Below are 27885 nucleotides of genomic sequence, written 5' to 3' on the forward strand. Positions count from 1 at the left end.
GATTACCAAACGACAAACCCCGCTTTTGTTATGCCATTTCTCCTTTGGCGATGGTCCAACCAAACCCGAAACTCAGCTCCAAATCCCAGACCAAGCCCAAGCGAAGACAACTTAATGCGCCAATTAAATTGCCACTACACGCGGACCTCTGGCACTCTCTTTTTTTCCCCCATCTGGATGCTCTGCAATTGTTTTCATGCAAATTTCGATTTCGATTGGTTTTGGCTTTGTCTGGGGGAACACAAAATTCAGAAACCATTATAATAACCCCAAAATTTATTCACTCAAAATGAAAGGCCCCGCCGAAGTTGGACTTCACTAGCCAGCCAAAAGTCCAGGCCTTTGTCACAAGCTAAAGTTACGGCAATATTTTTATGACTTTGAACTTGAACTGGAAAAGTGGAGACAAAAGCTCCGCTATTTTGTCAATAAAGAAATTGGAAAGGTCTCTCAGCTTCCCCCTTAAACTCTGGTAGATATAAATTAACACTTTGTGAAAGGTTGCTTACAGGGAGACAAGGTCGTTCAGTCGATGATTCTCAGCATGGGAAATAATTCCGGCTTTGGCGGAAAGCTATCTGTTTCTAGAATACAATCAAGTTCAAAAATGAAAAGTTAATTTTATAACTAAGTGTAAAGTGAATCTATTAAGTATATAGAACAAAGATTAGGCTAGAATAGTTAGACATTCAGGACATTCCTTAAAAACATGTTAAATGATTTCAATTGTTATCCAAAGTGTTTCAGCTTTATTTTGAATCGTTGTTAAACATTAAGTAACAACTGTAATAAAGTTTTGCAATAAAAATTGTACAGTGTTAAACACTGAGTTTAAATCAGATAAAACATAAACACATTTATTCAAACTATTCATTATGTGAGTGTGTTAAAAGTTATGAAAACTGCTTGAAGGATAACTTTTTTAATTTAATTTTGTTACAATAAACTTTAAGGAAACTGGACCTTAAATCCCACTTTGAAATCCCCCTAACTTCTTTGCATTTAGCTTAAAAACTATTTTTTTATTCGTACATCTTTCTTTCTGCCAAATATTTAAGGCACTTTGTTTAAAGTTGGAGCAATCTCAGGCAACCTACACATTTAGTCACACGCCGATATACATATATATATATATATAACGAGACGTGCGGTGTCATTGGTGGCAAACTCCAGTCCGTTCGGCTTCTTTTTCCCCCGACTCACGATCCACCTTCGCCTTTGGCTTTGTAAAATTCAACTCCAACTCCGGTGCCGATGTTCCACAGCTTGATGCAACCCGAAGACCAAGTTGTTGCTGCTGGTTGCTGTGGTTGCGATATAAAAACCGCGAGCATCGCCAGCGCCATCTGCAGTAAGAGGCGCGACTTTTGAACGCTAGCATCGCTCCGGATCGAAAACTAAGACCATATAGAAAACTAAACACGACGGACGTAGCCGAGCGATATATTTCTTGTTTTTGTTTTGGTGCCCAAGGAATCAGAATAATAAATAGTGCATATACATAGATTTTAAGTCTGATTGATCGTGTGAAAAGTCGCTGTGAATGCGCATTGTTATCTGGATTCGCCATGAGATTAGCATTGATATTGGTAAGAGCAAGAGCCTCATCCTCAGAGATTACACAATCTCTTCGAACAAACCCGGAAAGCAATCGCACCCACCAATCGAATTGTGCAATTTGTGCGAAGTAAAAACTAGTCGTCGGCTGACAAATTAATTTGCATTCAAGTGCTGTATAGCTGCAGAGCCGGCTTGGTCAGCTGGGAAAGTGGTTGCAGTTGCACAGTTCACTCAACCAGGCGGAGGATGCAATGAACCCCCACAACATAATTTATCGCAGTCTTGACCTCATCGTTCGCCCTAGTGACTCTGCCCCTCAGCTGCAAAACGGCAGACTGGCACTGCCCTTGCTCAGACCTCACGTTCACTTCCATGTCCACGTCCATGTCCATGTCCATCGTGTTCATCGTGTCCATCAATCAACGCGCTGAGGGAGCTGGACTGTCTGTCGTTGATCGTCCACTAATTGGACGCTTAATTCCACGGTAGAATGCCGAACGATTGGCCAAGTGGTAGCAATAAATCGGTTTACGCAAATGCACACACAGCGCAAAACTAACGAGTGTTAAATCACAAATTAATTTAAATCAATACATTGTGGTTTTTAGTCTTTAAGTAATGCGATTGCGATTTAAACCTAAACAATAAAGTTTTATATAAGTTCTTAAATTTGTTAAATCTTTAACTTCAGTTTTTTTCCCAAATCATTTATGTCATAAAGAATCTCCCTAACGTAAATACCAAATCTATTAAATAATATTATAATCATATGTACCATTTTTAAAGAACGTCGACATTGCAATAACCAATCTCGTCAATCTACTTTTATTTTCCTTTTAATTATAATTATTTTCATTTACAGTTTTATTCGCAGTGCTGGAAACCAGAAAAAGTTTGTTGTCGTTTTCGCCCATGTGGTTACATAAAGTTATTACACTCTAACGGGAGGGAAAGAGGTCAACTCAGCCACTGGCAGGATAATCTGTAGTTGTCTAAATTACATTTTATTGTTTTGCTGGGGCTTGATACATCTTTTGTTGTTTTGGATGATGCAATAACGAAAGCGAAACAATAAAAAAAAAACACAACAAAACTAAGAAAGCCAGGTCCGACTAATTCGCACGCGTTGCGTGACGATCGTTTGCCCCAAGTTTCAGTTGCTTTCAATGTTGGGGATAATATCATCACAATTCATCTGCAACATCAGCTGCGCGGTTCGATTCTTTTTTATGAAGAGTGAAAAGCGACTCGACTCCAAAGCTCAGTGCACTTAAATTAAATTATTACAGAAAATAGTTGGCAAAGATAAATCAATTCGATAGACAGATCTAACTAGTTGCTGCTGCCGCTGCTGCTGCTGGACGAGAGCTTACATAAAAGCTATTTCGCTCCCACAGCTCATGCTAGCGTTTGACAAAAAACTCACTGTTGTTGTTGTTGTGGCCGTGTTGTGGCAAGTCTGCCTAAAAACTCTTCCTGCTTAGGGGCCAAAAAATAACTGCTACATAAGCAACCAGCAGTAACAACAGCTATTAAAATGACTTGACACACTGCCTCAGTTTCGGGTAACACACAAGCGCACTTACTGGCTAGACAACTGAGTAACAAAATGCATTTAAAAATCAACCAACTATCAAATATGCGAACTTGTGCTGGACATGAAAAAAAAATCTTGATAAATCAAAATAATTCATTTTTCAAGCCCATAATTGTGAAAATCCCTCTATAAATAATTCGTAAGGAAAGCAACTCCTGTTTGCCATTTACTTACCAATCTGTAATTTAAAAGGTTTTTCAGAAAAGGAAATTAGCGAGAATATACTAAACTGGTTCAATTACCATGTTCTAACAAGCTATAATAACCCATAATTCCTATGTAAATACAACTGTAATCGACCGTAGCCCATTATCATCACCAATGGTTCCGCCGATTCGATTATTTTCTCACTGTTAGCTTATTAGTCGTCATCTATGAACACCTAGACAGCTAAACATCGAACACCGAACATCTAAAACACTAATGACACTAGCTGCTGACGATCGCTAAAATCAAAAGACTCAAGACACAAACTCGACCACAACGAGATTCAATTACAACACCAATTCGCTTGATAAAATGTCAAATGTGAAACCTCTATTGAACGATCGTTGTGAGTTGATGGTATATGGAGACCAAATTGAAACCACGCGACGGATGGCTCTGAGGTCTTTTCTAGCTTTCCTTTTGTCTCTCTTTATAAGGTTCGCCTCTTACCTTGAGGCCAAACTAAGATTGGGACGAAACAAAAGCCGCCGAATTAAACAATCTATTTTGGGTTCAAGTCAAACCGAACATTCAGTAAAATCCAACCATAAACTTGGTGGTCAAATCATTGAGAGTAATACTTTTTTAAAGTTTTACTAAAGCATTTGCATTGTTAAACAATGTCAGAAAAAATTTTGTTTAATTTCTCGAAATCGTATTTCTTGAGTTCCGTTAACTAAGAATATTCTCTTTTGTTTTCTATATTTTCCAGGGCACACTTAGTGCTCTTCTGTGCCTGGCGAGCGGTTTGAGCCAGTCGGAAACGGCCGGTTCAAAGGTCAATGGCTTTCCAAAGAAGGTGATTACCCTGAAGAAGCGACCAACTAAAACGCCAACCACAGTGGCCGTTTCGACCAGCAGAGATACCACTACGAAGCCCAGTAAGCCACGCGTTAAGATTGCCAAGTCCACTGCCAGCAAAAGCTCCACTAAGGCACCGGCCTTGAGCGAAACCTTTGGCAATCTGCCTGCCGATGATCTTGAGTTCATTAAGGAACTGGACAAGCAATTCAGACTGCACGGCGACAAGATCAAGATCAAGGTGGAGAGGGATAATTCCACAAGCGGTGGCAAGAACAGCAAGAGAACCATCGAGGGGGAGTTGGGGTAAGGCAACGGATGGTGGATTTTTATAAACAAATTGTAATCACCCTTATTTAACCTTTTTTCAGATATGGTTACTCGCACTCTGGCTACGACTATACGCCACCCAAGTTTATGTTCTATCCATACTCGCAGCATGATATACCCTCGGGCTTTGCCCATCCACAGCCACTGCCAGAGGAGCAAGAGGAACAACAGCAGCCGGCGGCACAATATCACCAGCAGCATCACAACCCCAACCACGAGCAGGTGACCAGCGTAACCATTGAACCGTCGTACTCTTACGAGCTTAAGCCGCAGACCAGCTATGAGACTCATCCGCAGCACACAGCCCCCGAACAGCCACAGATTGATCTGCCCCAGGATGAGGCAGAAGGTGCAGGTGGTCCAGGTGGTTACCAGGAACCTGTAATTGTCCTGCGCATTCCAGGACCCGCCAAATACGCCGCCCACTTGCAGACCCTTCTCCAGCAGTATCTTGAGATCAGAGCAGCCCAGTATCTCAGTTTACTGCAGGAGGCAGAACAGCAACAGCACCACCAGCACCAGCACCGGCAGCAACATCAGCATGTAGATGCTGCGCAGCAATATGAAGCAGCAGGGCCTGCCACTTACAACCAGGATGTTAGCTATGCCCACCAATTGGCACCCACTCCTGCACCCGTACAGTATGCACCCATCGACGACGTCTATCAGAGCTACAAAGGTCGCCACCAACAACAGCTGCAGCGGCAGCAGTACGAGACGCAGCAATACTACGCACCCATGGACTATCAGCAACCCACTCAGTTCTACTATGCCCAGCACCAATCTCATTTGCAGCAGCAACCTCAGCTCTATCTGATTGCCATGGCCCAGCCGGAAGCGGAACCAGAACCGGAACAACAGCCACCGCCACCGCCACCGCCACAGCAACATCAGCATGTACACCAACAGCCAATTTATGTGCCAGAATCTGAGCCACCTTCAGCACCTGGGGTGGCCCAGGAGCAGGATCCAGAGCCGGAGCACAGTCTGCTCATTACGGAAAACAATCCACGACCTACCCACACAAAGGTTATCTTCAATCCCTATCCCTACCAGCAGCAGCAACATGCGCAACATGAGCATCACCAGCAGCAGCAGCAGCAGCAGCAACAGCCGCTCGAACAGCAGCCTAATCTCGAGGAGCAACAGCAGGAGTCGGAGGGCGATCGTCCCTTCAATTACCATGCCCATGGTGGTCTCAAGATGCGTCCGGGAAAGAGGGCGGCCAAGCCAGAGCCCGCGGTTGAGGACGGGGCCTCGAATGCCGGCGACCAGAGACTGCAACAGATCAGGGAGTATGTGAAGGAGAAACTGGGTGCCGAAATGGGTTCGGCTGTCGAATACAAAACAACGCAGCTCCTCGAAGGCTGAGACTCGGATATATGTTCGTCTAGGGGAACGGAGATTCGCTTGAATTCATCAACTGACTGGCTGGATAAGTAAAGAAATACAGACGACGTACGTGTCTGTGTCAACATCCATATAATCAAACTTGGCATTTAATTTAGATCAAACATAAATTATTAAAAAATTCTATAGACACCTCTTTAAGAGATTTAAAACCACTATGTTCAAAAATGTTAGACAGAATTTTAATATGTCTATGTTAGATTGTATAATTGTAGACCAGAATATTTTAAGAAAAAATATTGAAAGATTTTTGCAAAATGCTTACCGTTTGGAATCCAAAAAGAAATCCAGCAAGGCAGTAAGTTTTCAGTGAGTGTCATCCCTTATTAATCTTGTATTGTTAACACAATTTGTGGTTGCTTCTTGTGCCTGAAGTCCTTTCATTAGTATTTATTCCAAGTTGGGGGAGTAGGGGAGAGGCTTACCTCCAGCTCAAAAACTCATCTGAAACCAGTTCACGATCCCTGACTTACAAATCCAAACTATACTTTTGGGCGCATTTCATTGGAAAACAGAAAAGGTCGGCATCGTTTCACCCTTTTCTTCGTCGAGAGTTGATGGACTGGGACTGGACTCACTTCACACATTCACTTTTTACTACATTGTACGTTTTTTTTTATGTTGTTTATATTGTTAACCAAGAAAATGTGCTGCTGATCATGTGTGCAATATTTAGTCTGTAATTAAATGTGCTTCTTGAACATACTCATATTAACGTGTATTTTTTTACGATTAAAGCGAAAAGAAACTAAAACGAAAACCAAACCCAGAGTGTTTGCATTTTATTTGGGAGTTTTCTTATTTGCGGAAGTCACGCACGAAACCCATAAAAATAGCATCGATGATTCCCGCGTGACTTTAGTGCTAATAGTCGAATGATTTCAATGTTAGCATTTCCAAATATATTTGGAAAAACAAAGAGCCGAAATTGATGCCTAACACGCAATAAAAACAGATGGTAAAAGAGGAAATGGACGGCGATTAAGAAGCAAGAGTTGAGAGGTCATTGTAATATAAAACACCAAAAAATATAAAAAAACAAATAAAAGAAATAACTTCGTATAATAAAAATCGCATCCTGAGGACGACTGATCTGTTCTGTTATTCACTTTTAATTTTTTCATTTTTTAAATATAGGCATGAACCAGTTTTGTCCCTCAATTTGCTCCCCTGCAGCTTCCAATGCTCCAGTGATCTATTACGATACACTGCAATTTGCCGCCCCACCGAGCGATGGTCAGCACTTTCACATGCTGCCCGCCCGTCTCTTCCTTTTTGCCATATCGCTCTTGCCTCATGGATGTTTACGTAAAGATTTAAGATACAGCGGCAAAACAATTAGCATAATCAGCTGCCGCAATGGCTGCTAAATTGTGCCAATTTTCGTAATTTTGAAATGCGGCAGCGTCTGTCGACTACTTTCCACTCAAATTAAAAAGTGGTTGGCGACTTCCGTACTTTTTGGGAGATTCGCATTCCCATTAGCAACCCGCATTCCCGCTTCCATTTGCATGATCCTCAAATCCAGATAGTGCTATGCTGTCCGCTTCTTGGAGGCCTGCCCGATATCATTTTGGAGAGGAAATTGAAAATTCACCGCCGGTCGCTTGGCATTGTTTTCACAGCGTCAGGGGTCTGTGGGAAATCTGCCAAGTTTTTTTTCCGATTCAATCCAAGAAAGGTGTTCAAGAGCAAATATGCAACTGTCAGGGAAAAACTTCGGACTCTTCCCTGTCCGGAATCCTATCAATCATCCCACACTTCTCTTTCTGCGAGTAGAGAAAAGGTCTGTTTGCTTTATGATCTAACCGAGGCTTTCTTTCCAACAATGGACCCATAAAACTCAAACTGTTACTAAAACAACTACGGCAACAAATTAATCATTTAAACGATAAGTGGTGAGGGGGCTGCAAGCAGTCCGATCCATAAAAATATAATTTTCCAATGTTATCGAAGCGTTACAGCTGTCACAGTGGACAAAATTAAAAGGATTCCTTTGAACAAACATTAGACAGTCTTACCCTAAACTTTAAGTTTAAATATCTGATAAAATTGATACAATGGACTCTAGAAGTTTGTCCAACTCATCGAAAGCTTTAACAACTATATGAAATGGGTCCAAAACTGACTGACGTTACATTTAGAGTAACTATATTTATACACCTTTAAGTTTTATACTCAAAAAAAAAAGAAACTGGCAGTGGATTTGGTGGCGTTTATGCAGTTTTTGGCCACTTAACGGGGCACGGCTTGCAATCCCAGCGGCAAAAGCTATAGCTATATAGCATTCGCATTCGCATTCGCATTCGACTGCTGGCAGCAAGGTTGTTGATCTTCACACATGCGGAGGGGCCGAAACGCTTTGCCAGCTTTTGTTTTGCGGCTGCAAAACTATTTCGCTTTTATTATTACGGCTATTATCGTTAGTGTTAAGTGTGGCAAGTGTTTTAGTTTTGTTTAACGTTGCTTCTCCTGCAGAATATTAAAATATAAATCACACGCCCTTTGCACGTGTCAATCATCACAAGTTATTCCACGGAGATACTCCCACTAATATCAATCGCTGTACTCCCTGAACTCCGGAGCTATTAATCGAAATTAAAATCAGCTCCGTTTGGGTTTCGGTAACGAGAAACTCGGCAGCCTCGTCTTGAATCTCAATAAATCAGTAAACTTTTTTTTTCGTTTGACTTGGCTCCTTGTTAATTATTATGCACTAAATCAGTGTCCATGACGCCAACCACTGACTGGAGAGCTGCTGCACCGACAAAACCACCAATCTCATCCCCTATACTATAGTTTTCAAATCGTTGCATTAATTCGGAACACACCAAATCTCCAAGCCTGTTAAGTGAAGATCGGAATCAATAAAATGCCCCACTCCATAAGTTCTCAGTGAACATCAAATCGGTTCACCCAGTTAAAAAAGATAGTAACGAAAGTACATAGGCAAGTAAAAAAGCTAGCAAAATAAATCCATTTATATATATTTATTGCTCCGCATTCAAATTCTCAAATTTACTACGTGCTCTGTGGACTCAAAGTGGAGGTGGGTTAGCCCCACTTGTCGTTCAGCCAAATAAATGACTTCGGCGGTGAGGATTTTACAAGTCAATTACGGGTATTACCCCTCTCTGTTCGGTAGCAAACATTTCATTGAACTGTTTTGTGGTATGGGGTTTGTTTGGCTTAGCTTATGGCTTAATTGGCCATCAAAGTGGCAGCTCAAACAGAAATCGAAACCGAAGCCGAAACTAAAACCAAGAAACTAAATACTTTAAACCAGTTAAGCCCCGTTGTCCCATCTCTTTCCGGCCGGTCATATGGCCTTCTCGTTTGCACCTTACCGGCTTATAATGGGCGAACCTATCACGCATACGCAGTGTTGTGCGTCGATGGCTTATTACGATTCAAATTGTCATCGAAAGTGAAGTGATCTTTCTTTCCCCTTCTCTGTCTCTTTCACTGTTTCTCTCTATTGCACTTGCAGCACTTTTCTCGCTTTTCTTTGGTTCGCACATTCGCATAAATTTTCCGCTGCAGCGGTCCGCATCATTATAAAAGCCTCGCCTCGCCAGCTGGCCGCCAACAATCCCAGTTGAGACGCCGGCGCGCCACGATGTCAGCGCCACGATCCCGTCATTATCAGCAGCACCATCCGCTCCACAAAGTCCACCTGATCCAAATGAAATCGAACGTCCTTACTAGGCGGCAGTTTTGCCTGTGCCTGGTGCTCATCGTAAGTAGTGCGAACTCTTCAGCCGCACCTCGCGAGGACTTATTTTTGTTTTGCTGGCCAGTGATCAAGTGAAGTGAAAATTATTTCTTAAATTTTTTAAAGTGTTGTTTGTTTTTTGAGTTACCAAAGTCAATCTAATTCCTAAAGATTCGTAAATTTGTTAGTTTAACAACCTCTAAAAAACACTACAAGAAATAATCAAATTAAAGTGTGTAACAAATTCGAACGACTTGATGAAACTTTATGTAGCAAATCAATAATACACTTTAAAGATTCTAAAAACAAAAAAAGTCCTAAACAAAATTATATCTACATAAACTATTAACAAGGAACTATTCGCCTGACAACTTAGAAATGGATAATACAGACCCCAAGTCAATATTAAATATCAGAAAAATCATCTATTAGAAAATATCTATTCATTATTTATAAAAATATAAAAATTCATATATTTTCCGAAGAGCATTTCATATTCCCCTTTAACGCGATCCTCGTTGCGATTCGAAATTGCGTGCTGCAAGTATATCATGCCGATGTTTCATTGCACTCTCATCTGGCCATCGGTCCATTGAACCTGGTCAACTTAAGCCCAATCATACAGAAATTGAGCTGTCAGTCAGCCTCCTCCTTCTCGATTTCTTTCTCTTGGCCTCCTCGAAAGCGAAAGTGAATTGGTATAGTTTAATAAGTTTAATTGCGAAACGGACACAAACAAATAAGCCCAAGCCTAAATGGGAGTTAAGTGGAGTAGTTAACATCGCTTAACAGGCCATGCCCTAAGGCGTAACATGTATTTAGTAATTTAAAATTAAGACTGCATCAAACTTTGGAAAAAAAAATGTCATTGTCAATAACTCGTATTTCTTTCAGATGTCGACAATTTGTAGTGCCGTTTCAGTGACATCAGGCACTTCGGGCAATAGTCGCCGTCGCTCGGGAGAATCGGTGGGAGGTGTATCTTCTCTGGACGACAATGGCGAGAAGAGAGTACCGGATCAGCTGGCTTTGGCAGCTAGTCGGCGGGGATTAGACGAAAAAGGATATTCCAGGCGCGGATCAGTGATACACAGCCGGTCAAAGGAAGCGCCAAGCAGAGGTAACTGAGTTTTCCATCGACTTTATTTTAAGATTTTGGTAGCGAAGAAGACGTTTACAAACTATTCAGTTAAACAATGAAAGTGCCTAAATGTATGCAATTTTTATGTAAAATTACTTTAATTCGTACATTATAGCATTCAGTTAAACCGTTTTAAATTATGTAGGTACATCGTGTTGATATACAAAATGTCTTTTCAGATTTCAGCTACGGCCAAGTGGAACTGAATTTAGTGCGTCCAGAGCAAGAATCGCTTCCAAAACTAATCCTTAGCACCACAACCGCAGCATCTGGCTCCGGAACTTCTGTCAACCTAGAAGATTCTCAATCGGCGGCTGAGTACGTGGCCAATGCCATCAAGTTGGCCTACAAACAGCCAGTCGCGATTCAGCTCAAGAACCCAATTCAGAATCAGAATCAAAATCAGAACCAAAACCAGAATCAACATCAACATCAGAACCAGAACACTAACCTTAACCCCGTTCAGTCACAAAATGACTTGCAAGCAGCCACCCAAAGAAGTTACCAAGAACAGAGGAGCAGGGAAAGGGAACTGCTGAAGCTGCAAATGCATAAGGAACTGCAACAGCAAACATTGAGCCTGGCCACAAGATCTTCAGCTCCATCCTCTACGGGATCCTCAGGAACCCAGGGATCGTCCTCCTCCTCCCCTCTCTCCTCAGCTTTGGCGCCAGCACCTGTCTACGAGAAGGAACCCGTGACTCGAAGCTATGAACTGTATGAACCCTCGACCGAGGGTGAGTCCCTTGCCCAAGGACAAGAGGACATCGAACGTCACTACCGTCCCAAGTACAACAACAACTATCAGCCCTATAACCCCCCGCAAGTGTACAGAAATCTGGAGGCTGAGGCCGAAGAAAAAGTCAGAGTCTCTGCCTCCACGGAAATCCCGAAATCAGAGATTATGAAACAGATTGAAAAGTCCGTGATTAAGTACATGAAGGAACTGGAGGCAGAGGGGAAAATCATAAGTACGGCCCAGGAACCGGCCACGCCCCCGCCGCCACCGCCACCACCGGCCATCACCAAGACCTACTACAAAACCCAGACGCTTTCATCTGGAGTTTCCGGATCCATTCCCTCTTCACATTCGGAGGAAAAGCGCTTCAGTAGCAGTACAATGCGACCAAAATATACGGCAGCACCAACGACGAAACAACAACAGCAACAGCATCATCCGAAGCCGCAGGTGTACCATCAACAACAGGTGCATCACCAGCAGCAAATACAACACCTACAACACCACCCAATAGCTGGGAAACTGAGGAGTTCATCGGCGAGCAATTCGATACCCATTCAGCACTATCAGTCCGAAACGGAAACGGCCTATCAGGCACCCGATTTACCTGTTGATGAACTGAGTCCCAATGTGGAGTTCATCTATAAGATTAAGACCAGAGCTCCGCTGCAAACGGCTACGGTAAAAACTGTTTCCAAGCCCTATACCCTGCCATTGAAGAGTGCCGAGCATTTTGATCACGGTGCGGCGCTGAAAAATATAGAAGAATTCGATCTCTCACACGTTGTACCCACACCCGATCGGGTGGAAAGGGAAAGAGAACGGGAGCGGGAACGGGAACGGGACAATAGGGAACGAGAACGCGATTCACGGGAAGATCAGGAAAGGCTTACGAATTCTGGAAAGCCTCACAAACTGTACTTTAACTCGGAAATCTATCACGATATCAATGCTTTACCCTACAAAACCAAGGAGGCGGCCCTGCAGGAATATCGCCATAAACTAAAAGCAACCGCATCCGGGGAACTACATCCGGATTATAAGGGCTACTCCGGTTACTTTGCCGAACCGGAGGCTGAGGGGGAAAATGAATCCAAACTTATTCTTAACGAGGAGGGGTATCCCTTTCATTATGTCTTAAAAAAGGAGCCCGCTTTGGATGATCATGATCCCTGGCTGGAGCAACAGCCTCTACGTCTCGCCCACGCGCACACACATAGCCACGGCCACCAGTACGCCCATGGCCACGCCCACACGTACAACAACAAGCATGCGAGTCTCGAATATGATAGCTATAGTCCGAAATTTAATAACAATCCCGAGGGCTATGGTTATCAGCATACCTACAAAGTCAGAGGTCAGGCGGGAGGCGGAGGAGGAGGTGGAGGTGGAGTTTCAGGAGGCGTGGCTGTCCCAGTGGGTGGCGCGGGGGCGGCAAGCGGAAAGCGAGGAAAACGTGGCGGAGGAGCCCATCCGAGACAAGAAGCGATCAAGAAGCAACTGCGGGCATCGGAGGTAAAGGACTTGGAAGCCAGTCTGGCACTAAGGCCTCCGCCAAAATAGTTGCCCCTCTAAAAAAATAAACTCCTTTCGAATAAGCCCATCCCTTTAATCCTCATTTTCCCCTCTTAGCTGATTTAATGCCAGAGTTTAATGCATGGTTGATTGTATATGCTATTCTTTTTTTTGTTAGAGCCTAAGTATATAAAGTATGATTATTTATTGTGCGGCCAACTGCTGGGAGAGTGGCCAAATAGAAAAGCGATAACAAATTACGCAAATTAAAATAATAATAAATAAAATTACGAACGAAAAAGAGTAAGTGCTGTTTAAAGCAAAGAGAATAAAGTCTCAAAAGCGATATTTATTCGAAAAAAACCGAATTTTCTACATCAATATCGAACGAAATACAGCAAAGCTAAGGTTACCCAATGCGTTGAATATTTTGTTTTAGCCTTTTTGTTTTGCTTCGCACTTTTGCTTTCATTAAACCATCAGTAAGTGTAAGGCAACCGCCCACAACCCCAAAAAAAAAAAACTGAGAGAGATTCAAAGCTTTAACCTCGAATTGTGTAAGTCAAAGTAAAAGTAATGCCACTGATTTCCAAATTAAATTCAGACTAAAAAGTAAGTACATCCGCCAATTTAACGTTCTGGTTGTGTCTAGAAAATGATAAGAGATTCAAACGAATCTCTTGTAAATGGCTCAGAGTTTCAAATATTTAGCTACGTGAGATTTCGGAGACTTTTGCCCAGCGGCAACGTTGTGTCTATTTTTTGTAGCTCAAATTCGGCCCCCGCTCACGCACAGATTTTGTTCAAGATCATGTAGCTACTCACTGCTGGCCGTTGGTGGGTATAAAAACTATTTTCAGTTGGCTACAGCTAGTCATTGCTCATTCAACTTTCAAGCCCCAAAATCAAAGATGAAGCTGAAAGCTGTCAGGGTAAGTAAAGTTAATCCTTTTCTTCTTCCAGTTTCCCTACAGTAATGGATATGTTTTTGCCAGCTCGTTGTGCTCCTTGCCCTTCTTGGGGTTTCCTACATACAGGCGGTTGTAGTTGGTCCCCAGCAAAGGCCCAACAACAACAGAAATGGCTATCGCTATAATGGACCCGCCCACAAATATCTGCCATCGGAGGAACCGCTTTCGGATGGCAGCAACAGGGACTCGCATCGCCCACAGGAGGAAAAGCAGCAACATCATAGTCACCAGGAGTGGCAGCAGTCACATGGTCCGGAGCAGCATCAAGAGCGTCAGCAACCGCAGACACAGCGTCACAGGCAGGAGGAGAGTGACTCTTGGCAGTCGGTGCTCTCCAACCAGCAATATCAGAGCTTGGGACAGCAGCAACCTCAACAAAACTCTGACCGCCAGGCACACAGCGAAGGCTCCAACTATCAGCAACATCAGAGCTTAGGCCATAACCAGCAACACCATCATGAATTAGGTCACCAGCAACAGCATGAACAGCAGCAACATCTTCACGCGCAACATCATCACGGTTCTGGTCGTCAGCCCAACGAACACTATTCCGAACCTGCTCATCCGCAGCAGCAACACCATCATGAATTGGGTCACCAGCACCATCAGGAGCAGAGAGAAGAGTCCTGGAACTCGGTTCAAAGGCCGCATCACCAGGGTTACGGTTTGCAACAGCAACACCATCATGAATTAGGTCACCAGCAACAGCAGGAGCAGAGAGAAGAGTCCTGGAACTCGGTTCAAAGGCCGCATCACCAGGGTTACGGTTTGCAACAGCCACCTGAGCATAAATTGGGTCACCAGCAACAGCAGGAGCAGAGAGTAGAGTCCTGGAACTTGGTTCAGCATCCTCAGCATCACCAGGGTTACGGCTTGCAACAGCAACCTGAGCATAAATTGGGTCACCAGCAACATCAGAGAGTAGAGTCCTGGAGCTCGGTTCAGCATCCTCAGCATCACCAGGGTTACGGTTTGCAGCAGCAGCAACCTGAGCAACACCAACAGCAGCAGGAGCAACCCAATCGCTATGAGCAACGGCGTCCTCTGCCTGGTAACCTTTGGCAACCAATTCGTGAGCTTGACCTGGACAGACTCCCTTCGGCTGAGGCCCACGCCAATAGTCAAAAGACGATCCCTTCTCCCGGACAAGATGTGAAGTTGGTTCCAAGCTACACGCTCTCAAGCGATTTGGACAACGATCAATTTATTGGTTTGGATGCTTTGGACACTCGTCTGCTGACCCAATCTTTGCCAAACGTCTACCGCAAACAGTTATTCTCCTCGCCTTCGGGACTTTCATCTTTGGGTCAGCGACAGCATGACCATCAGCTGAGCGGTTCACCAGCATCAAGTGGTTCACACGGGAGTTATCACGGTAGTGCTCTTGATGGAGCCTCCTCTGATTTCCTTCAGATGCAATCCCAATCGTACCAATTACCCTCCACTCAAAGCACTCAAAGGGATTGGCCCCAAAACGAGGAACACCGCCAACATGAATCCCAGCAGGAAATAATTGGCAAACGACAATACTCGGCTAGTGCCCATGCCGTATCCCCGCCATATTTGCACTCCCCCCAACCTTTGCAATCCTCCAAAAATGGCTTAACCCATCCCAGCCGGGAGTTTCAGCCACCCTACTACTAAAACCAACGTTTCGGATATTTGTTCATACCACATATTTCACAATTGAATCAAAAATCCCGAGCATAGTTAAGAAGTCCATTCTCAAAGTAACATATTCAACATTTGCATTTTTTTTTTTAAAGGATTTGGTCGGAAATTCAAATTCCATCAAAAAGGATTGTACAGATTACTGAAAACATTTTTTTTTAGTTTAATAAAGTATGGTAAAACAATATTTCGTGTTTTTGTTTCTTTTGTTCAACAAAAAGTAATCCAATAGTGACTATTGTTATGTTGTCTATTTATAAAAATTATAGTGTGTATTTCGTGCCCAAGTGATATCATTCCAAACGGGAAACAGCTAAACCTTCAAAGCTGGCCAACTGGGAGCGTAGCTAATTTGATTATGATTTTCAGAAATAATTACGAGAATTTTATAATTTTCTCATACTTATTTGTTTATGTTTATGTTGCTGCCGTCGCAGCAAATTAAACTCGATTGGAGGGCCACCAAATTAGAGACGACTCAGTATTTTCCAGCGGCTTCCGCTGTCCAAGTGAAGGTTAAACAAACAGAACGCCCATGACTTCAACAACAACATAGCAGTACGGTAGGAATACCTCAACTTTCTTTGCCTCAGGAAGCCAACAGCAATTAAGAAAATATTGCATTTACAGCCCAGTCTGAGGCTCTATTTCTGGGACATTAACGTAACAAAGTTCATGCTTTGGTTTCAATCAAGTCGAGTCAGCGGAATTGAAATGTTGCCGACGTGCGAAAGTGATCAATGAACAGCGGCACTATGAAAATCTGACAGCAGCAAAACCAACTGAGGGCAAACTGGTATATGCCATTTTAACACGGCGCCACTTTCATTTTTAGTGAGCAAATTGTTATACGAAAGGCAAGGAATTTGACAATAGATTTAATTAAAGTGTTGCAGAAAAAATTATTAAAAAAAAGCCCATGGACGACAGGTTGACGAAGCATACATATAACTGAACTATTTACAGCTTTTGCTGAAATTAAATTATTTTATTTAAGTAATTCTTTTTCTTTCGAAATATAAAAAAAACTAAAATATCATATTGATGTTTTGAATATCATATCGTATACTTTTTTTCTGTGTGCAACTGACAGCTAATCTGAGAAATACCTCAAGTGGAAATTGTTGCGTTCGAAGGGCGGCGAAAACCAAGTCTGCAGATCAGTTACATGGGTTGTTGATCGCAGAAAAGACGTCGACGTCGTTCACGACGACGACAGCAGGAGCAATTTTCAAACTTGCAGCATTGCAACATTGTTTTCGCAAGCTTCAAAAACCAAAAAATCATTTAATCAAAATGAGGTTTAATAAAACTATAGAGTTTAATAGAATTGGGAGTTTTCGGCGATGGACAATCAAGCGGTGACGGGCAATTGGATGCCAGGTTGCGTAACCGAAAGGAAAAGATGGAAGTCCAATGTATCTTTTACAGCGGAACCAAAGATATCGAATGACATGAAGGCTTTTTCATATATATGGGCTAGGTGTTAGGGCCACTTCAAGCATTTGCAACAGACAATCATCTTCGGCAGCATGTTCAAGGTAAACCAACTCCACGTCCTGATCCTGGTCGGCTGTTTTGCTTTAATAAGGGCACAGCGGCAGCATCAGCAGCAAGCTGGAATACACCTTCATCCCGCATGGCTCTATTCAATGCCCTGGCGACCTTTGATCCTGCCCACAGCCAAACCTTTGTCAACTTTGGCGGGAATTTCCCAAATAAGCCAAGGTTACACTGGTCCTCAAACGTTTCCACAAAATCAACAACAAGATCAACTGGAACAGCAGCTACAGCAGCAGTATATTATGCAACAGCCATATCAGCAATCAACCACACAAGGGCAATATCCACAGCAGTCCGTTCTAGTGGGTTTATTTACGCCCCAGCTGCAAGCTTATCCCTTAGCAACACCTCCACAGGCAGGACACTTTAGCCTGCCGTTCAGGCCATCACAATTCGTCGGCTACACGGATGACGAAGATGGTGGTAATGAGCAGGGTATAAGATCTCCAGACCATCAGCCACAGCATCAACTGGCGGAACCCCCCTTTCTTGTCGACTCCTACAATAAACCTGTGGCGGAGAAATCGGAGCAGCCAAGTGACTCTAAAGGATTCGGAGGAGGAGGTGGTCCACTAGGCTATGTCTATCTTTCTCCCAGTAATTCTTATAATATAGTTCAGAGTTAAGCTAGATAACAAAAAATTTGTTTGCTATTAAATTTTGTATGCCGAAAATACATTAAAAACAACCATTTAAACTAGATCTGAGCTCTCCTTTTATGTTGATTCACTGCTCCTTAACGGATCAAAAAAGGTTCTTTCCACGCGTGTACATAAATTCTCGGGAGGTCTAAGACCAAGTTCAAGTCCCAGTCCTTGGTCCGATTCCCAGACCAAATTAAAGTCCAAGTGTGGGTCTAGGGTAATGTAATGAATTGCCGGCGATGACTCGCCCACTGTTGGAAGCGGCGGTTTTAAAAGCCGCCGACTTTTACCATAGGCGGATTTTGAATCTCTAGCAATTTGTTCCCGCTTTCAAATGCCTCAATTACAGCTGTCTCGGCTCGCACAAGCCGTAAATCGGCGAAATTATAACTCGATCGACGTAGCAGGTGTGACCTTGGCTGGCGAATTGCGCAATCGTCTTTGGCAGTGTCTTAGAGGGTGCCAGGTAATTACATCAACTAAAAGCTATGCGCCAGCACGACTCTTTTCGTGAAACAAACGGGCACAAAGCGAAAACAAACCGCTAGGGAATCAGAAAATTAAGTTAAAATACAATAGTTAACGCATGTAAGCTTCATATGAAGAAAAAACTATTGCATTCTTATTTTTGTCAAATAAATTTGTAAGAAGAAGTTAAGGTTGCCACGGGCAAAGTACACCAGGAAAAAAAGTGGTGGAGTGTGGGGCAAGGTGCACATCATTAATAGCAAACAAATGTTGGCCACATGCAGATACATCGTCTGAGTTTCGGGCCAAGTCCATTTGTTAGCCGTGGGTCACCACTGAAGGGACGAGAGGGTGACAGACCTAAGGGGCAGGAAAGACCTGAAACTATTGCCAAATCATCATCCACAGCAAAGTCCCAAATTAAGATCCCGAACGGTGGCAAAACAAATCGCTTTCCGAATTACAAAAAAAATTGCGCAGCTGAAAAAACAACAACATTTACATGTTGAACGGGGCAAAGAGAGGTGCAAAAAGTGAAAAGAGGGGGAAAGCAAACTAAGAAAGAGGCGTGTTGCTGTGAATTAAATGCAATTTACGCATAAACTGAGGTGATAAGTAAGGCAGAAGAGAAGGGGAAAATGGGCAAAGGTAGTACGGAAAACAGACAAAAACAACAACCACGAACGTTGGCCAAATGAGGATGACAAGGGGGCGTGTTCGGGCCGACATGTGATATTAAAAAGTGTCACTTGAACTTGAGTGGCGCTGTCAAGTGGGTAACTCTGGCACAGTGAGCAGAGATCAGTTGAGGGGGTAGGGAAAAAAATGGATTTAGCATTTTATATTTAATATCAACTAAATAAAATTTTTCCTTTTTTTTATCAAGTTTCTGTTAAATATTTGCTACAAAAAAATTTCGGGATCACAAATGTAAATTGATTTAAACCACTTATTCTGTGCTGTTAGCCATTTTTAAAATATAATAAAGGTAAACAATAATAAATACTTACATGATTTAATTTTGGCGGTGATTATTGCTCTACCCATGCATGTGTATAATATCGGATATTTTACCATCACTAATCCTTCTTTTTTGCATAGCTTTGCCTCCATTTTGTTTTTCATATTTCTCGTATATGGCGAGGGGGCGGGGGAGGAAGAAAAATACGTTGATATCCTGTTATTGCTTTCCGTAACTGTAAAACAACCTATATCCACAAAAAAGTCGCCTGCAATAGAAGTTAAACGAGTAAAACACTAATTTAACCGAAATTAACTTCATACTTAGCGCGTTTGTCTTCACATGTGCTTGCCATTTTGAGGTTAGGTTTGCTCCGGTCAATCATTTTGCTGCGCATTTAGGAAAACTCTTGCTCCGCATTTAGAAAAACTCGTGTTCCGCATTTAAAACGTTATATTCTCCAACATTTCTGGGATCCCGAGCAGTATTTTACTATTTATAGTTATTTAAAATCAATCTTTAAGCAATTTTGTGGTTATGCAAATTTTAAGCTGCGCACGCCACTGAGCTAAAAGAACAAATGAGGAAAAGAGAGCAATGTTATCGATAATTCGGAACAGTAGCTGTCATTTCATCTCAAGATCAAACTATTGAAAAAACCTTACAAATTTATTTCACGACATGAGCAAGTGTTTTACTATTTTTATTGGTTTAAAATTATTATGTTTCGTCGCTACACGACGACAGACAGTCGTGGCTTAGGCTTTATTTAGAGACTTACGTTAATGTATGCTTAAGTTATTACCAATAAAACTGCTAAAGTAGTTACCAATAAAACTGAATATGCATATACAATATGAATTTTAAATATATTTAAAATTTATTTCTGCTCCACTGTTGGGCCATCGAGAGTAAGAGTAAAGTAAATGAGCAAAAGGTTGCAGCGCAGTCGGCGTCGGCGGCACACACAAAGCGAAACCGAATACCGTTGCTTTTCGCATGCGTGTGCGTGAAAGAGTAAACGAGAGGGGTATGGCCAAGAGAGAGCAATGGCCAAAAGCAAAGACAGAGATTTTGGAGTTTTGAATGGAGTTTTGAGTGGTGGCTATAAAAAGTATAAAAGGTTCGCCGTTCAGAGGTCTTCAACATAAAGCCAACGCCAGCGAGTTGAGTCGCGTCTTTTTATCGATCCAAACGCGAGCCACAGGGACGACCAGGGATCAAAGGATAACAATTAATTCTACGATTTCGATTTTGTTTGTGTTTTTTTTTTTTGTGTACCATGCAATTCGCCGGAATACCGTTAGTAGTGGCCTTGCTAAGCTGCTGCCTTTTCTTTTTGGCATCTGCCACAACAACTACTTCCGATCCCGTTGCTACTTCTTCCGCTTCAGAAGCTAATTCGTCTTCCAAGCTCAAAAGAGACGCGGGATTGAGCTATGGCGGAATCTCAAGCTATCACGGCCCCTCCCACAAATATCTGCCGCCCGCTTACGAGAACCGCTTGAACTTTGGCAGTTTCCATGGAAACTCCTTGGGCTCCGGTGGTTACTCCAGTTACGCCAGTCACTCCGAGGGCGAAAGCGGTATCGGCCATCATTACGGACATTCCGGGAGTCCCAGTTACGTCAGTTCTAGTGGTCACGGAAGACCCCATCATAATGACATCAGTGGAAGTCCCAAAATAGAAACCTATATTGTTCAAACTACCGGTGGTTTGGGTTCTGCTCACAATTACCATGCTCAGGGGCATGGAATAAGAAACGGAATTGGACACGGAACAAGTCACGGACACGGGCATTCCCACGGATCCGGATTGGGCTACAAGTATGCACCATCCTCTGCTGGATCTTATCTGAATCTTCTGGGTAACAGCCACAAAACTAGTACCTATGTTGTGGCCACTCCCGAGTTCGCCAGCAGTAGCAGTCATGGTGGAAGCAGTCACGGAATCGGCTATGGATCGGGACCAGTGCACAGGCCTAGCTACGTCAGCCACGGCTACAGTCACGGCTTTGGCCATGGCATTGGCCACCAGACCAGCCATGGACCCAGTCACGGACACAGACCCAGCTTGGATCAAAGCTTAGACCACGGCCTGGAGCACGCCTTGGAGCACGGACTGAGCCACGCATTGGGACTGGGTCACTCCTCAGGAGGAGGAACCGTCGGAGGAGGAGCGTTGTTCGCCCAGCACCCGTTGCCTCAGCCAGCAGAAGAGCATGCTGGCTACTCTTACGATGCCCCAGCCACGCCCTTTGGCAAGGGAGTTCCCCTGAGCAGTTACGGTGTTCCCCTTATTCCCGGCTACGATCACCAGGAGTCCCTGCAGGAGCCTGTGCAAGTGCAGGTCCTCGAGCAGGAGCAAAAGGCAGAGCGGGATCAGGAGAGGGAGACCCCTGTGTATGCCCTAGGCCACAAGGGATTGGGACACTTTAGCTACACGGCCAGCAAGCCCCAGGCTCTTCACACCGACGTCCTAGGCGCCTCCCATTCCGCGACACCTAGCCACGACCTAGAGCTCTCCAAGGTGCCATTCAAGCCAAGCGCCTTTTTGGGGGCCAAGCACGAGTCCGGGTCCAACTCCATTTCCGGCTACGACTACGCCACGCCCAGCTCTCCGTTCCTACAGGCTCCTTCTTCGCCAGGCTACGACTACTCGGCGCAGCTCTACGGACCACCCGGGCAGTCCGGTGACTCGGCCACGCCCATTTTCGAACCCGAGGCCACTTACTTACCGCCTGCCAGTAGCTACGGTCCACCGGCCTCATCATCCCATGGATACCATTAAATTATTATACTATTTTTAGGTCCTAGAGTCGTCTTTATTTTTTTTATACCTATCTATTGTCTACTGTAAGCCAAGAATAACCAATAAAAAAGATAAATAGAAACGAAGAATCTTGGGAGACTTGTGGGGTGGGAAATCCAGAAGGTCGCAAACGCAGGTGTATTCTTCAAGGTAAAACTAACTTTATTTTTCCAATTTTTACATTTATGATCTAGAAAGCTAAATACTTGAAAATTGAAATATTAATTAGGCTTTGGCATACATTGTTTCATTTTAAAGCGAAATGAAAGTTTCTCAGACACTTTTTCTTCGGATTTGTTGTCCCACCCGTTTGAAATGCCGGACACGTCGCCGTTTTTGGCAGTTTTCTTTCTCTGATTTGTGATTACGGATTTGTTCGATTTCGGATTTCGCTTGAAAATTGTGATTCGCATTTGATGCATGAAACTATATCAAAGTAAGAGGAGGTGGGGCAGCAGTGGGAGTGAATCGAGCCAAGCGCCGCTGGAATGACAATAAGCCCAAAACGATCCACACAAAACCCAAGCACTGTGAACCAACTTGAATTGGCAATCCCCTTGCCTTTGGCTGCGCACATTGGTGATCAAAGGAAAAAGATTAACGGTTAAAAATATATACTTGTAAAGGTTATACCAAGTAATTGAAAATGGCTCGATAAGAAAGGATCACAGGAGTTCTTGTTACAAGCGTGTCAGGGCAATATTTTTGGAATCAATTGGTGGACATTGCCAGTTGTACAGGTAGTAGTAGAACTTTTCGTCTCCAAGTGCGAACTTTAGAGGGCGTACAAACTTTTTGCAATCCATGGCATCGAGAACAGTGAACAGGTCCATCTGGCTATTTTTGGCCGAGACGAGCACATTGTTCATTAGCTCGACCCAGGGCGTCTTTGTGGCCACGTTGTAGAAGGAGTGGGCGGTGCGGACGCTTTTGTGCACCGGGTGGTTTAGGACCGTCGTGGTACGACAAAGATAACTGGCCAGATCGGTGATCAGGCCGTTGGCATCCGCCACCACAAAGCACTCGACAACACCTGGTCTGTGAGTGAACCAATGCCTGAACTCAGCCCCGTTGAAAATCGGGCACATTTCAAAGCTCTCCAAGTAGTCCTGGAGCAGTCTGTAAGCCTGATCCATGTCCTCTTCGCGAATGGGGCGATACCCCTTCGTAGCGGTATGTGAGGTGAGCTTGTATGTCTGGACCCCGCGCCACTGGGTAATGTTGCGGGGCAGCGCCGAGAAGCGCACTTCGTCCAGCTTCTGGACATTGAGGAAGCGGTGCCAGAGGCGACAGGTGCTAACTGGCGTCGGTAGCAGGATGGAGGCGGAATAGAGTCCTTGAAAAATGCCTTCTAGATTGGATCGACGTACAATCTCGCGGATCAAAATGGGCGCCACTCGCATGTGTCGCAGCTGCTTGTTGACACACATAAAGTTGACATCGACCACTTTGATCACCTTGTCGTGACACCACAAACTGGAGGGTATACCCGAAATGAAGGCTACCAAAGCACCGTTCATACCCACCCGCACACCCACATGCCATTCGATTTTCCAGCCCGGCGGTTTCAGGGCCCATTTCAGGTACTCCGGCTGACAGTCCACACGAAAGAGGTTGCGGTCATCCTCAATATAATTGTCCTTAAGGAACGTGTGAAGCTCCTCGAGCTGTTCGCTATTATCCAAATCCACAGTTGACCAAATGAAACCAGAAGGCAGTTGGTATGGCTCCACCCGGATCTCAGTAATCTTCCGTTTCGGTTCGATCCATTTATTGAGTGTCACCTTTTCCTTTATCTGGACCACCGGCTGCGTGGACCAAAAGGCGAACTTCTTAAACATCTTGAGGGTGCTGGTCATCGTAAGGGAAGCGGCCATTAGCAAAGCCTGCTCGATTAGCCTGTTCTCTTCGGAATGTTTCACAGGACTAGTATCTGTCTGCTCCGGATTTTCTTCCTTTGGCTGCAGATCCGTAGATTTTTCGATCTGTAGATTTTCCACTTTCCGCTCCAGACTCTCGTTCGTCTGTCCGTCTTCTGTCTCCTCACCTACTTGCTCATTATTTGCAATTGTTGGCTCCAGATTTTCAATTATCTGCTCAAGATTCGGAACCGTATGTTCAAGACTCACATCCGTCTGACTCAAACTCACACCCAGATCCAGATTTTCCGTCTGTTCCAGATTCTCAACCATCTGCTCCAAGTTCTCATCGACCTTCACAATTAGCACCAATTTATTTTCTGAAATGTTTAAGCTGGAAAACATTTTCAAGAGCTCATCCATCTTCTGGTCGAACTCGTTCCTCTGATTCAAGTCCACATCCGCCCGATCGAGATTCTTTTCTGCCTGCTCCAGATTCTCTTCGATCAGCTCCAAGTCTCCATTCACTTTCAAAGTTATCACCGATTTCTTCTCTGAAACATGTATGCTTGCAAACATTTTAACGAGCTCATTCATCTCCAGGTCGAACTGGTTCCCCTTACTGAGAGCATCCATATTAATGCCAGTATTACTTTCTGAATAGCTTAAAAATTTACAAATAATATATAATCAAAGTGTTGTCTCTATGAGAATGAGACATGTTTGAATCTGACTCAAAAATCAGTGTGCTCCACCTTGGCTTGGAAACTTAGATTAAGATAAAACTTACAAGAAAAATATAAAAAAGGGGGTCTAATCCAAAACCGCCTACAAAGAAAAATGGTAATGAAGTCTTTCATTACAAGTGCTGTGAGTAGTGTTAGCAGGGCATCAATTTACCAAAAATGTATTTAAGTTGATTCCGAATGACTTTCCTCCATCTGCATAGCCCAGTTGTACATCTCCCAGTTGCACCATTTACCTCAGGATGATGGATGGTGAACGCACTCCCCGACTCACCTCAATATAATTGATAACTTTAACTTAATCCCATTTCCCATTCCAATCTCTGTTGCACAATCTTCGCGATTCGCCCAACCAGTTTGGGCATTTGATCCTGCAGTCGCTGACCTACATCAAAAAAATCAAGACGCAGCGCAACGTAACGAAAGTGAAAGGATGACAGCTTGATAGACACCGATCGGAACGGCTTAGTGAATCATACCAGGGGATCTGTTTCTCTCTGGAGTGAGTTGACCTACGCTCAAACGTAAAGTTGAGTGCCTAATTGTATCAGACTTCCGTCGCGGAAGTGCCCAGAGTTCACTCAGGAACGTGACTAAAGAGGCAAATAGAAAACGCATCGCAAACTTAAAATATTTTTTCCAACCTTCTGAAGTTCATGGTATTGTATTTCTTTATCCGCTGTTATGGGAATCATCTGTATACATATTATATTGTTCGTCTCTGAGTAGGCACAAAAGTTCGTCATAATAAAAAGGGAGCCGAAAACATTAAGTAAAATATATAGGTAAAGCTTATTAGCAGCGCAATTTTACAATATTCAAAACTACTTAATCTTTAACTGAAAAGAAAGTAAAAAAAAATGAAATACCTCTACTATATATCATGTAACCCACGCTGAATAATGAACTCAAAGAAGCAATGAACCTGTTGAGGTAAAATATCATTGGACAGGGTCATGGCTTACGTAAGCCCCTTTGGGCAATCTTCTTTATTTCTTTTTGGTAGCCTAACTCTCTCGACAAGTTCATTCAGGCACAACAATCGAAAGGCTAACAACAACAATAAATTAGATAATTTTCTATGCCAGTTAACAAAGAGTTAAAAAAAAGCGACAGGTGTAACAATGGAGGGAGTGAGATGAAAGATATACTTATCTCGGCTTTGTGGTCACCCATTGGTTATCGATAAGCTAACAACAGAGACGATTAATCAATCAAATTTTGATATCGAGTGCGAAGTTGTGGTAAAAAATCAGTAACCATTAACCATTAACAGCGAAATGAACCATTAAAGAGGTGTTAAATAATTTCATTTCCCATTCTGATTTGTATATGTATGGGTTATACACCTAAATGTTGTTACTTTTCAACCTACTCCAAGGGCTGGGGGCAGTTGGGACCACAAAATCCATTTCACATTTTTTATTGAAGTGCAAGCAAAACGACATTCACTTTTCATTCGCTTATTTTTTATTTTTCACCTGACGTCTTTAACACATGTCTTGCATACGGTAATAATTGTTTATTTTTATATCATTCGTAAATGATTATTTCCGCATAAAGCATAATTCCAAGATCCTAAGATTTTAATTAGCTTTTGATTTCTTATATAGATTATTTCATTGATATATTAATAACGTAATATATAACAATATTTCAGTTTCGATTCTTATTTTAACTTTACCTAACATCTATTACTTTGTGTCTTAAACGAACTAACCTGATTATTTTTCCTCTTTTGTATTTTTAAGGCCAATTACCTTTTATCCGCTCACATTATGCAGACCTGATCAAATGGCTCCTCTTCTTCTGTAAATATTTTAGGAATTTCTTCCGCATCCACAAACTGCTCTCCTTGTGCATCTTGCAGATTTTCTTGTGTAATTTCCTCCCGAGCTTTTTTCTCCTGATAGGATTTCTTTGGAACCTGATCTTTAGCAAAGGGTTTCCTAGCAAAGGCGGGGCTAAACTGAGGCTTCTGTCGTACAATCCGGTCGTTGAGGTGGCCACTCTCTGAACTATGACGAATCAATTGATTGCGTCGCATATAATCTGCACCACAAACGGAACAGACATATGCCTTACTTGTACTGTGGACAAAGAGGTGAATATCCCGGTTTTCAGGCCGCCCAAAAAATTTGCCACAAATGTGACAACTATATTGCTTCTCAGCAGTATGGGACGCCAAGTGTTTCTTGTAGTTAATGGGATGACTGAAGCTAGCCGTGCAGATCTCGCAAACGAAGTTTCTCTCCTTCCGATGGACCGTTTTCACATGCTGGTCTCGTTCCCGCTTTTGCTTGAAACGTCTTCTACATCCCGGCTCCGTACAGGAGTGCAGATATGTCTTCAGGTGGATGCTCTTCAGATGGCAATCCCTGTTGCTGCGCTGCACAAAGCGAGCTGGACACTCCGGGCATGGGTAGTTCCGTACCCCGTTGTGACCATTCATGTGATCCGCGAGGGCGTTGCGTCTTTGAAAGACCTTGTCGCAGATGTCGCAGGGGAATCCGGATGTGGGTTTTCGCTTATTACTTTTCAACCGGTGAATGGGACGATGGGCGGTTAAATCTTTCTTGCTGAAGAACACCTCTGGACAGTGCCTGCAGATAAAGGATGCGGATCCTGGCGGGAGGAGTAAAGTGAAAAGTTGGGTTTTAAAAAAAGGAAACGGAATATGTTTTTATGAATTAAAGTGGTTGTTGCATTTATGTACATATTGGATTTTTTGTGAAGTGTCTTTACATTACCACCCAGTGATTGCTGGTTACTCAGATTTCGTTCCTCAAGCTCCTGTTCTTCCCGTTCCAATGCCAACTCCTCATCATAGAATTCGGATCTAAAGACCATGTTTGAGATCTCCTCTTGCCCTTCATCCCTGGTGACAAACAAGGTTTTGAACCTGCTAACATCGTATTGCATAGTACTTGGCTCCATTATTTAAATATTTATTAATAAATTTCCAGCTTGCAGTGTTTCGCTTTGTTTTTGTTTTCTAGAGATGGTAAAAGCTGCCGGGTTATAATGCACTATCGCTTTGTGAGAAGGCCCACTAAAGAAAAGTCACTAACGCCTGGTATAACGCATGGGCAGCACTCTTATCAATTTCCTATCGATTCCTATCGGATTTGAATTTATTTGTCAGTTGGAAATGAAGAAACTAATAACGGAAATA

The 27885-nt window shown here is 43.2% G+C and overlaps 7 protein-coding genes across 7 annotated transcripts; 5 read left to right on the top strand and 2 right to left on the bottom strand.

Moving 5' to 3' along the window:
• Positions 1-1360: 1360 nt before the first annotated feature.
• Positions 1361-5943, top strand: LOC108097041 (putative mediator of RNA polymerase II transcription subunit 26). The gene is made up of 3 exons (XM_017199070.2): positions 1361-1589; positions 4077-4471; positions 4537-5943. The coding sequence occupies exons 1-3, from the start codon at positions 1569-1571 to the stop codon at positions 5864-5866; spliced, it is 1746 nt and encodes a 581-aa protein (XP_017054559.1). The 5' UTR covers positions 1361-1568; the 3' UTR covers positions 5867-5943.
• A 3573-nt stretch (positions 5944-9516) lies between these two features.
• Positions 9517-13229, top strand: LOC108097039. The gene is made up of 3 exons (XM_017199068.1): positions 9517-9644; positions 10515-10740; positions 10941-13229. Exons 1-3 carry the CDS (start codon positions 9525-9527, stop codon positions 13061-13063), a joined length of 2469 nt encoding a protein of 822 aa, XP_017054557.1. The 5' UTR covers positions 9517-9524; the 3' UTR covers positions 13064-13229.
• Positions 13230-13904: 675 nt separating this feature from the next.
• Positions 13905-15844, top strand: LOC108097045 (putative mediator of RNA polymerase II transcription subunit 26). Its single transcript, XM_017199078.2, has 2 exons — positions 13905-13947; positions 14011-15844. The coding sequence occupies exons 1-2, from the start codon at positions 13927-13929 to the stop codon at positions 15628-15630; spliced, it is 1641 nt and encodes a 546-aa protein (XP_017054567.1). The 5' UTR covers positions 13905-13926; the 3' UTR covers positions 15631-15844.
• Positions 15845-17189: 1345 nt separating this feature from the next.
• On the top strand, positions 17190-17846 carry LOC108096998. Its single transcript, XM_017198986.1, has one exon. It carries the CDS (start codon positions 17190-17192, stop codon positions 17844-17846), a length of 657 nt encoding a protein of 218 aa, XP_017054475.1.
• A 2603-nt stretch (positions 17847-20449) lies between these two features.
• On the top strand, positions 20450-22170 carry LOC108097035 (hornerin). The gene has a single exon (XM_017199055.2). The coding sequence runs from the start codon at positions 20576-20578 to the stop codon at positions 22082-22084; it is 1509 nt and encodes a 502-aa protein (XP_017054544.1). The 5' UTR covers positions 20450-20575; the 3' UTR covers positions 22085-22170.
• A 74-nt stretch (positions 22171-22244) lies between these two features.
• Positions 22245-24658, bottom strand: LOC108097016 (glycylpeptide N-tetradecanoyltransferase-like). The gene has a single exon (XM_017199015.2). It carries the CDS (start codon positions 24598-24600, stop codon positions 22786-22788), a length of 1815 nt encoding a protein of 604 aa, XP_017054504.1. The 5' UTR covers positions 24601-24658; the 3' UTR covers positions 22245-22785.
• A 1504-nt stretch (positions 24659-26162) lies between these two features.
• Positions 26163-27750, bottom strand: LOC108097349 (gastrula zinc finger protein XlCGF8.2DB). Its single transcript, XM_017199584.2, has 2 exons — positions 27461-27750; positions 26163-27335 (listed from the first exon to the last, which is right to left on the bottom strand). The coding sequence occupies exons 1-2, from the start codon at positions 27645-27647 to the stop codon at positions 26482-26484; spliced, it is 1041 nt and encodes a 346-aa protein (XP_017055073.1). The 5' UTR covers positions 27648-27750; the 3' UTR covers positions 26163-26481.
• Between the last annotated feature and the right edge of the window lie 135 nt (positions 27751-27885).

This window comes from Drosophila ficusphila, unplaced genomic scaffold, assembly GCF_018152265.1.
Source record: "Drosophila ficusphila isolate 14025-0441.05 unplaced genomic scaffold, ASM1815226v1 contig_198, whole genome shotgun sequence".
Lineage (NCBI taxonomy): Eukaryota > Metazoa > Arthropoda > Insecta > Diptera > Drosophilidae > Drosophila > Drosophila ficusphila.

What these genes read in the sequence shown, in the direction of transcription:
- LOC108097349 (XM_017199584.2), bottom strand. Translation starts at nt 27,647, where the DNA reads ATGGAGCCAAGTACTATGCAATACGATGTTAGCAGGTTCAAAACCTTG. An exon ending in TAACCAGCAATCACTGGGTG is followed by an intron (nt 27,336 to 27,460) that starts GTAATGTAAAGA and finishes TCCTCCCGCCAG; the next exon opens with GATCCGCATCCTTTATCTGC.
- LOC108097039 (XM_017199068.1), top strand. Translation starts at nt 9,525, where the DNA reads ATGTCAGCGCCACGATCCCGTCATTATCAGCAGCACCATCCGCTCCAC. An exon ending in GCCTGTGCCTGGTGCTCATC is followed by an intron (nt 9,645 to 10,514) that starts GTAAGTAGTGCG and finishes TATTTCTTTCAG; the next exon opens with ATGTCGACAATTTGTAGTGC. An exon ending in AAAGGAAGCGCCAAGCAGAG is followed by an intron (nt 10,741 to 10,940) that starts GTAACTGAGTTT and finishes ATGTCTTTTCAG; the next exon opens with ATTTCAGCTACGGCCAAGTG.
- LOC108097035 (XM_017199055.2), top strand. Translation starts at nt 20,576, where the DNA reads ATGCAATTCGCCGGAATACCGTTAGTAGTGGCCTTGCTAAGCTGCTGC.
- LOC108097016 (XM_017199015.2), bottom strand. Translation starts at nt 24,600, where the DNA reads ATGGATGCTCTCAGTAAGGGGAACCAGTTCGACCTGGAGATGAATGAG.
- LOC108097045 (XM_017199078.2), top strand. Translation starts at nt 13,927, where the DNA reads ATGAAGCTGAAAGCTGTCAGG. An exon ending in TGAAGCTGAAAGCTGTCAGG is followed by an intron (nt 13,948 to 14,010) that starts GTAAGTAAAGTT and finishes TGTTTTTGCCAG; the next exon opens with CTCGTTGTGCTCCTTGCCCT.
- LOC108096998 (XM_017198986.1), top strand. Translation starts at nt 17,190, where the DNA reads ATGTTCAAGGTAAACCAACTCCACGTCCTGATCCTGGTCGGCTGTTTT.
- LOC108097041 (XM_017199070.2), top strand. Translation starts at nt 1,569, where the DNA reads ATGAGATTAGCATTGATATTG. An exon ending in TGAGATTAGCATTGATATTG is followed by an intron (nt 1,590 to 4,076) that starts GTAAGAGCAAGA and finishes TATATTTTCCAG; the next exon opens with GGCACACTTAGTGCTCTTCT. An exon ending in ACCATCGAGGGGGAGTTGGG is followed by an intron (nt 4,472 to 4,536) that starts GTAAGGCAACGG and finishes ACCTTTTTTCAG; the next exon opens with ATATGGTTACTCGCACTCTG.